Source organism: Leptonychotes weddellii, chromosome 10 (assembly GCF_054177405.1).
Source record: "Leptonychotes weddellii isolate Sample4059 chromosome 10, ASM5417740v2, whole genome shotgun sequence".
Classification (NCBI taxonomy): Eukaryota; Metazoa; Chordata; class Mammalia; order Carnivora; family Phocidae; genus Leptonychotes; species Leptonychotes weddellii.
The window spans coordinates 54,447,458-54,457,203 of NC_138378.1; the positions used below are offsets into that span (position 1 = coordinate 54,447,458).

Sequence of the window (9,746 nt, forward strand, 5' to 3'; positions counted from 1 at the left end):
CAGGACCCTGAGATCATAACCTGAGCCGAAGGCAGACGCTTAACGACTGAGCTACCCAGGCGCCCCCTAGTAGAATACTTTTTAAGTAAAAGAACACTTCCAGTCCAGAGCTTTTAGGTTCCAGGTCTGTCAGACGGCTCACCTCATTCTCTCACATAGAGGATGAGGCATTGAGCGAGAATTGAAAAGGAACGCTGAGAACTACATTTCCCATGATGCCCTCTGTCGCACGCAACGCAGCCTGTGACGTCGCTCCCATGGCAACCCAAGAGTCCGCACAATCCGGCAGGTCTCGGAGCTCGCTGGCGTCCTGATTTTAAGCAGGCCCCAAACGCTGAGCCCACGACGCTGGGGCTGTCGAGCCACGATGCCCAGGTATACCCCGCAGCCTTGTTTGCCCCCGGTTTATGCTCCCCTCGAGAGTCTGGCTTTCCTCTCTTTCCCACCCCAGCCTGGAAGGAGCAGGGGAGGGAGGGCAGCTGGGGGTATATTTAGGGAGAGGAGCCTAGGAGGTCCTGCCTGTGGAAGAAAATTCTGAATCTTTTTTGCTTGCAACCGCTGTCTGGATGGTCAGGGATCCCTATGAACTACCCTTGAGCATATGGATTCAGTCACAAGCAGGTAGAAAAGTTCCCCGGGTAGAAAACTAAGGTTTTGAAAGATCATTAAACTCCAACCGTTCACTTATTAAGTAAAAATGTCTTGCAGGCCAAGGAATGTTCTAGAAGCAGGGGTTCAGGCAGTGAATTAGACCACAAAGCCACCTCCTCAGAGTTCTCCGCATCTCCCTTCTTGGTGCAGGGTTTCAGGACAACAATAAATGAGGGAAACTTGGGAAAGCTATGTGAAAAGTGTAAGATGGCATTTAAAGGGGGGCCTGTAAAATATATTTTAGCTCTTCAGTTCTGTGATGTCAGTTTTAATTTCCTGCTCTCAAGATCACACCTGAACCTTCTCTGAACAACTTATAAGGAGGTCAGGAACTGAGAGGGGTTCTGGAGTCCAGAGCAGGATAAATCTGTTTTTCTCACCTTGTGGATCATGGCCTGATCTCTGTTGAGTTTACGAACCTTAATGTGAAAAATTGTCAGCTTACTTCCCGTCGTGGGATAATTGGTTGCACATGGTTATAGTTACAAATTTCCACCAGGGGCACCTCCTGCTCTCCTCTCTGCTGGGAGCTTGGAAAGCAGATAATCACGTTTTGAAAGAATGGTGTGTAAATGAAGAGCAGACAGGCCTGGACTGACTTTCAGGGAGTTCACCTGTGAAATAAGTGCATACATTTTAGTGCAGACATTTAGGGACACCTCTATTGGTCTTTTATAGCCCCTTTCTTCATCCCTGTTTCTTGAATAATTATTATAAGCTCTCAATAATTTTAGATAATTATATTTAGGTCAAGCCCTAAATGGAATGAATTACCACATTTTGACAATCAATCATGATAATCTTATAAGGTTGGTATTCTTTATTGGCATTTTAGAGAAGAAACAGAAGTGAGCCTGGGGAAGAGCACAGAAGCTTGCATATATTAGCTGCTCAATAAATATTTGTTGAATTAATAAAGGAATGAAGAATCCAGAGAGGTTGGATAATTTGCCCAAGTTGGTATATGTAGAAAGTAGCAGATTCATGCTTGGAACACATCAAATCTTGTATTTTTTTTAGTTCAATACTCCATTTTTCATTTTGGCTTTAATTAAAAAAAAAGTATAATCTTATTTGTGAAAAAATACATATGTTCGTAGAGAGATGAATGGGAAGATGATTTTCAAAATGTGGTTTTAGATTATTTTTTTCTTTCATTATATTTTATATATTAAAACAGGGAATCTTGAGCCAGAAATATAATTTAAAAACAAAAAAGAAAAATTTCAGAAAACAAGATTATTTGGTATGCTGGTTTTACATGCTCCCCATTTTCCTAGATGTTGGTGGTTTTCAAGTTGTAGATGTCCGAAATGCTTTGTACATTCATGTACATGTCTGAGAAACTAACCCAGACAGCTTTCAACCTTGGCTGGAAGTCCCAAAATAAGGCAGCCTCAAATCCTAGCGACAAAGGCTCTGCTTATCATTTTCAGCTTTCTTCTATGAACCAGGACAAAGAAAATGACTAATCCTCAGAGGTTTTATCAGCTTATTGTCCCCCAGGAAATGTTGATTTGTTTTATAAATTTAACTGAAATAAAATTTCTCTGAGCTTGAAATAAATATTGGAAAGGATTCCCTTTGATTCTCTAAATTTTATTTTTCTGCCTCTCCTAGTGAAACTCTCTGGGAAATCGCAAAAGCCGAAGTGGAAAAACGAAGTAGTGGAAGTGAAGGTGATGGACTTGAAATTGGAGAAAAATCTGTTTTCTTCATTGGAAGTAAAAATGGGGTAATGCACATTTTTCCTACTTTTTTCCCCCAAGTATTATGATGATTTAACAACCAATGGTAAAGTTCATTGTAATACTTTGGTAAAAATTTGGATACTTCAGCTCTTCAGCCAGATAACCAGTCTCTGGCCTGCTGGTTACCTTGGAGCTGGTTGTGCCTTGTATGAAGGTGTCCTGTGCATGGGTGAGTGGGAACTAACATCCAGCCTGGGCACTTCTGTTGTCAAGTGGTATGCTCTGACGTGGGCCACAGCAGCCCGGAGGAGCACTTGTTTCAAATTAGACCACCTGGAGGAAGAGTCCTCTTTCCCCAAAGCACCATAAATGCTAATCCGATGGCCATAGTTCTGGTAACTTGTACAGCTGAAACACGCATATAGATAACAGAAACATGGACCGGATACAGTATGATACATTTACCCTTCACTTATTTTAACTAGAGTCGCAGAAACTGAAGGAAACCTGTAGATACTCTAGCCTTCTACTCGGGTCAATGGAGGTACGTCTTAGGGCTGATGAACTCTAGAAATGTATGCAGAATTGTGTGTGATTGTGTATCAGTGTGTTTTTATGGGAAATTAGGTTCCCCCAGCATTCTAGCACCTTCAAAAAGGTTAAGTAAGAGCCACTATAAACAGCGGTCATATAGTTTATGGTTGACTATCTCTAGCAATGGGGGAATTGTCTTCCACAAGGCAGCCTTGTTCCATTTTCCTTAATTTCTAGTTACAAGAAAACCTGCGTTTCATTGTAACTGCCAATGTTCCTAATTCTGACCTGTAAAAATATACAAATACTTGGTATTCCTAATTCCAAGGTCCTAATTCTTGGTCCTAATTCTGACTTGAAACAGTATAGGAATAGGTCTGATTTTTCTTCTGCTTTTTAAACCTTCAGATATTTTAAAATTGCCCTTCAAATAATTAATGGCATCCACTTGTCTCCCTGAGTCTGTTTCAGCTTTAATATCTTCATTTCTTTCGGTCATGCCTTCTGTGTCATGGATTCCATATCAGTCACGGATTTTCTGTCATGATTTTAGTAACTCTCAACTGGAATTATACTAATATGTAATTCTCAGGAGAATTCTAGTAATCACATAACCCTGTTCACTAAGGTTGAGCTTGAGATCTTTTTCATATATGCTGTTTTGTCCTTAATTTTCTTAGATTGGGCCCTTTGTTACAGTCTGTTTGTACTTTTCATTACTTTTATTAAAGTGATTCACATACGTGGTTTAAAAGGTACATAAAGTAAATCACCGAACCTCTCCACATTGTTCAGGGCCTCTCCTTAAAGCAGCCTTTTTAATAGCTTTTACTGTTTTGTTTTTTTTTTTAATAATTTACTTATCTATGAAATAGCTTATAGGCTATTTTTAGACTTAAAATGTTAGACATTATCTGTTGAATTTTTGATAATAGTAGAAGAGTATTTAATTCTAGCTCTTTTTTTATGATTTTTTAAATTTTTTTTAAATTTTATTTTCTTATTTTTTTTTTAAGATTTTTTATTTATTTATCTGAGAGAGAGAGTGGGAGACAGAGAGCATGAGAGGGGGAGGATCAGAGGGAGAAGCAGACTCCCTGCCGAGCAGGGAGTCCGATGCGGGACTCGATCCTGGGACTCCAGGATCATGACCTGAGCCAAAGGCAGTTGCTTAACCAACTGAGCCACCCAGGCGCCCCGATTTTTTTTTTATTTTTAAGTAATCTCTACATCCAACATGGGGCTTGAACTCACTACCCGGAGATCAAGCGTTGCATGCTCTACTGACTGAGCCAGCCAGGTGCCCCTAGTTGTTTCTTTTAAACACTCACTTCTAGCCCCCATCTGCAACATAGTTGTTGTTATAATTTGGGACTAAATCAGTATGTTAATTTATTATTTCTAAAACTTACTTGCTGCTGAGCCAAATGGATTACTTTCTTTTTCTTTCTTTTAAGATTTTATTTATTTATTTGACAGAGAGAGCACAAGCACAAGTAGGGGGAGCAGGGGGAGCAGCAGAAGGGGAGAGAGAAGCAGGCTTCCCGCTGAGCAGAGAGCCCGGTGTGGGGCTCAATCCCAGAACCCTGGGATCATGACCCGAGCCGAAGGCAGATGCTTAACCGACTGAGCCACCCAGGCGCCCCTGTTTTTTTTTAAAGGTTTTGTTTGTTTATTTGAGAGAGAGGACCCTGGAGAGGGTCCTGGAGAGAGCATCCCAGGACCCTGAGACCATGATCCGAGCTGAAGTCAGACACTTAACCAACTAAGTCACCCAGGCGCCCCTCTTTTTTTGTTTTGTTTTTAAAGATTTTATTTATTAGAGTGTGTGTGCACAGTCAGAGGGAGGGGCAGAGGGATAGGGAGAAAGAGAATCTCAAGCGGACTCCACACCCAGCACAGAGCCCGACATGCGGCTCAGTCTCATGACCCCGAAATCCTGACTTGAGCCAAACTCGAGAGTTGGATGCTCAACCAACTGAGCCACCAAGGCGCCCCTACTTCTTTTCTCTTGAGTAACTTTTTCAGAATTTTTAAAATGCCTTGTTTTTTTATTTGCTTAGCTTTGATGTGTATGTACCTTAGTTTTTATATGCATTAGTTACTTGTTGCTACTTAATAATAAATTAAAACATAGCAGCTTTTTTTTTTTTTAAGATTTTATTTATTTATTTGATAGAAAGACACAGCACGAGAGGGAACACAAGCAGGGGGGAGCAGCAGAGGGAGAGGGAGAAGAAGCAGGCTTCCCGCGGAGCAGGGAGCCCGATGCGGGGCTCAATCCCAGGATCCTGGGATCATGACCTGAGCCGAAGGCAGACACTTCATGACTGAGCCACCCAGGCACCCCAACATGACAGCTTTTAAAACAGCAAACATTATCTCACCTAGTTTATGAGGTCCAGGAATCTGAGAGCAGTTTAGTTATGTGGTTCTGGCTCAGGGTCTTTCATGAAGTTGTAGTCAAGATGTCATCTGGGACTAAAGTCATTAAACAGCTCAACTAAACTGGAGAATCAGTTTCTAAGCTTGTTGACATGGTTGCTGGCAAGAGGCCTCAGTTCCTTGATGACCGTTGGCCAGGCTTCAATTCTTCACATATATGCCTCTCCGTAGGGCTGCTTACAACATGGCAGCTTGCTTCCCCCCAGAGCAAGAGATCCAAAAGAGAACAGGTGCCCCGGATAGAAGCTGCAGCCTTTTATAACCTAATCTTGGAAAGTGACGTGTCATCACTTCTGCCATAAGCTATTGATCACAAAGACCAACTCTGGTACAGTGTAAGGGACCACACCTGGGTGTGAATACCACCAGCAACGGGGATCATTCGGGACCATCCTTGAAGCTGGCTCCCCAGCTACATATTATTGATTCCACAATCCCCAACAGGCATTCTATATAATCTTCATCTAGGCGGTTCCCCTCTCCAGCCAGAGTCCTGCCACCTTTTGACCCACTGTGCTAGTCTGTACTGTGGTTCACACGAGCGGCTGCATAATTACCATCCTTCCCCAGCGTCTTGGGAATTCCCTTTGCCTCTTTCTTGAGTTGGAACTTAAGTTTCCTGGATCCTGTGTCTTCCTTGTTCTTGGTTTACTCACTTACCTTGTTGCAGCACATTCTCTTGTAGTTTCCTGGGAAAGCATTACATGGGAAGTAAAACTTATGAGACCCTGCATGTCTAAAAATTCCTTTATTTTCTCTCACTCTGGGTTGAATGTTTATCTGGGTATAGAATCCTATCTTAGAATGAGTCACTTAACCTCTCTCTGATCCTAGTTTCTGTTTGAGTCTGGATTGTTTCCTTTAGGAGTGACAGAAAACTGAATTCAAACTGATGTAAGCACTTTTTTGAATTGTTGGTATCCTCTTCGCTATTAGACTTTAATATTGTCTATTAATATTAAAGTCTAATATTAGACTTTAATCCCAATAGAGATGTGTACATGAGATATCATATATTAATACAGTCAGGTAACAGTCTAATTACCATGACAAGATTACATCTGTTCTGCTCTTTGTTTATTTTCATCCAAATGCATTCTTCTTGCATGTTTGTGAATTTCCATATAAATACACAAAGTGTGCTGTATTTTCTCTCCCCTTCTGTCTCTCTTTATTCCTTTACACCAATATATTTTACTCATAAGTCTCATGCCACAAGTTCTGGTAATTCATATGAGGTCGTTTTGCTTCCCTGTGATAATACTGCACTTATTATTACCTGCACTGTTGTGTATCTGTCGCTGTAAATATTCTTTCCAGGACTTGTCTCAGCTGTTTCCTCTTGTGAGTTACTTGGACCCTCTTCCATTATTGTCTTAAAATTTTTCTTAATGTCATACCCAATGACATCTCAATTTATGTGGGCATTTTTCTCTCATTTTCTCCACTCTGATTTTTTTTTTTTTAAGATTTTATTCATTTATTAGAGAGAGAGAGCATGGGTGGGGGGCAGAGAGAGGGAGAAGCAGACCCCCTACTGAGCAGGGAGCCTGACACCGGGCTCGATCCCAGGACCCTGAGATCATGACCTGAGCCGAAAGCAGCCACTTAACCACCTGAGCCACCCAAGTGTCCCTCCACCCTGATTTAGATTGTCAAGTCTCTAGGCATAGTCTTATCATCCTCTTGACATAGGTTTCCTCTCTCATCAAGTGATAAATCATTCAGTACCTTAGGGTATGGGCCAGAAAACTGACTAACCTTTTATTTCCCAGAGCTTCTGTTCTCATCCCAGACCTCATCCTCTAGGTAGAAAAGTGGGAAGGAAATGACTTGACTTCTAAATTTTTCTTTCTCCAGTTTTCCACAGTATATAATCTGGTTGTGAGAAGATGCTTCCTGGGGTTTCTTAAGAGAGAGCAGATACTAGTTACACATCTTCCACACACATCTTAGTGATCACGGCACCCTTTTCTACTGAGTCTGAAGATGACATCTAACCCGTAGCATTCCAGGAAGGTGTTGGCACTTGAGATAAAATTGGTTTGTCATCTCTGGCTCTAGTAATGTCATTTATCACCACACAATTAGAATTCAGCTAAAATCCTTGGGTTGATACATGTAGCATACCCTTCAGATCAACAGAGAGCTGATTTCACGTGGAATACCACATTATGTCACTTGAGGACTTAAGAATTGTGCACCGTAAGGAGGAAGTTAATTAAGAAATAATTTTGGGGGCGCCTGGGTGGCTCAGTCAGTTGAGCGTCTGCCTTCAGCTCAGGTCATGATCCCAGGGTCTTGGGATTGAGCCCCACATCGGGCTCTCTGCTCAGCGGGGAGCCTGCTTCTCCCTCTCCCTCTGCCTGCCGCTCTCCCTGTCTCTTTCTCAAATAAATAAATAAAATAAAATAAATAATTTTGATTACTATATGAACATTCTGACTGAAACATGTGATTGAAAAATAGTCAGATGAATTTTAATATGAAATAATTTTTATTGTCTAATGTTATAACTGCATTTTTAAAAATAATATTTAGATATTTTACTCAAATTCATGGTTATGGAGCCATTGAATTTGAAGTTGGTAAACTAACTTTGTGCTTAGCTAATACCATATTTAGCAGGAATTAGTACTTATTGATCTAGGAAAATTAGGAGTAAACAAAATTTTTAAAAAATGTTTTGAGTTCTTTATTTCATAATTTGAAAACATTCAGGTCTTCTACTTCATTTGAGCATAAAAGTCAGGGTTCATTTAAATAAGTCAGTAAAAATAAATTAGTAAATAAATATCTAAAGCATCTAAGTTAATAAGTCAGTATTTTAATATTCATATTTTGGATTCAGTTACTTTACTTTTAGGATTATTTAAGGAGTAATTGGATTATATGAATGATTTTTTTTTTTTTTTATGTGAATGATATTTGTCACAGGGTTATTTGCTACTGTGGAAAGCATGGGGGAAATAGAGCAGCCAATCCCCAGGATGACTGATTGGTAGGAAGAGACCTCTCCCCACTCATTGTAAGTTTCTGTTTTATTTAGCCAAGGAGACAAAAAGGTTTTGGAAGTGGCCATACAGAGCAAGAACAGATGTATCATGTCTTCATGTGGCTTTCCTTGACCCACAGCAGTTCTTGCCAGGAAGGCAGAACTCCTGGTGACACTCTCTGAAAAAGGTCAAGGCTTGCAGATCCAAGATGCTGGAATTCATGTGGTTTCATGAGTTTACTGTTGTGAGGAGAGTGATTTCTGCATTGGATACAGTACTTTTCCAATTTCCTACTTGCTGCCATATAGATACATACATGGATTTAAAAAAAAATGAGTAAATAACTGTTAATAGTCTTATGGTACAAGTAAATTTCTATTACAGAAAATATCCTGTATAGAGAAACTACTTCCGTATCTTTAAGGTGGCTTATCCTAATAGTTACACCAGCACACAAATGCTCACACCTGAAGTGTCCAACCAGCACCCCCACTAGTCACTCTCTGTAACAGTTGTTCTAGACTTTGTTGTTGTGAGAGCCCATTCATGTTTTATTTGTTGTTTGTGAAGCCACCCTTTTTTTTAAATAGAAGAACGTGGCATATTCAAGCTGGGTATTTTCATTTATGCAAATCAAAACTAATTTTGCTTTTGAAGATTGGCAGACTCTTTTGACATAGGTGGAACTTTTGAGGATATTGTTCTTTAAAGTCTCTGATTGTGTGCTTTATGCAGAACAAAATTTTGAAAAATAAAGAGAAGCAAGCAATTAATGCTTCTATTGTTCAGCTGATAGTAATCACCCTTTACCAAAGAAACTAACTGCCTCACTGCCTTCTCTCTGTCTTTCCTGTACTTCTGTTCATCCATTCAGTAGACATCTGTTGGACATCTTCTATGTGCCAGGCATCCTGCCCGACTCTGGGCAGACAGAAATGAAAGACATGTACTCTGCTGTGCAGGAACGTAGGTGTTAGTGCTTGTACAACATTGCAGGAAACAAATGCGATGATGGAAACAAGGGCTCTTAACTCAGCCCAAGAGGCTGGAAGACTGGGAAAGCCTCCTTGAGAGAGGGTGATGTCCAGAGCTTGAAGAGCAGGAAGTAAGGAAAGAGAGTAATTCAGGTGAAGAGGGTCAAGTGGGTATTCTGAGGAGAGAATCAAGAAAAATGTATGAAATAGCAGTTACAACACATGGGAGAGAGAACATACTAGACAAATGTGACTTGCCCATCATTGCTGACTGCCGTTTTGATGATGGGGATTAAGAATTTAGGTGACACACATATAGATCAATGGAACAGAATTGAGAGCCCAGAAATGGACCCTCAACTCTATGGTCAACTAATCTTTGACAAAGCAGGAAAGAATGTCCAATGGAACAAAGACAGTCTCTTCAACAAATGGTGTTGGGAAAATTGGATAGC

The 9,746-nt window shown here is 40.5% G+C and overlaps 1 protein-coding gene and 1 long non-coding RNA gene across 7 annotated transcripts in view; both read left to right on the forward strand.

Moving 5' to 3' along the window:
- Positions 1-225: 225 nt before the first annotated feature.
- DYNC2LI1 (dynein cytoplasmic 2 light intermediate chain 1) overlaps positions 226-9,746 on the forward strand; it is a 55,668-nt gene continuing 46,147 nt past the window's right edge. Inside the window, exons 1-3 of one of the 6 annotated variants that reach the window (XM_081833486.1) lie at positions 226-375; positions 1,400-1,460; positions 2,272-2,386. In XM_081833486.1, the coding sequence (XP_081689612.1) occupies positions 1,417-1,460; positions 2,272-2,386 (159 nt within the window). In that variant the 5' untranslated portion in view covers positions 226-375; positions 1,400-1,416. Of the gene's footprint in view, positions 376-442; positions 622-1,399; positions 1,461-2,266; positions 2,387-2,827; positions 2,887-9,746 lie in introns of those variants that run through there. The other 5 variants (XM_081833489.1, XM_081833488.1, XM_031017600.2 and 2 more) reach the window with 5 other exon arrangements.
- The window catches only part of LOC145723883 (uncharacterized), a 4,616-nt gene continuing 2,489 nt past the window's right edge, over positions 7,620-9,746 (forward strand). The window contains exon 1 of the long non-coding RNA XR_014149254.1: positions 7,620-9,595. This is a non-coding gene — a long non-coding RNA (uncharacterized LOC145723883). The remainder of the gene's footprint in view (positions 9,596-9,746) is intronic.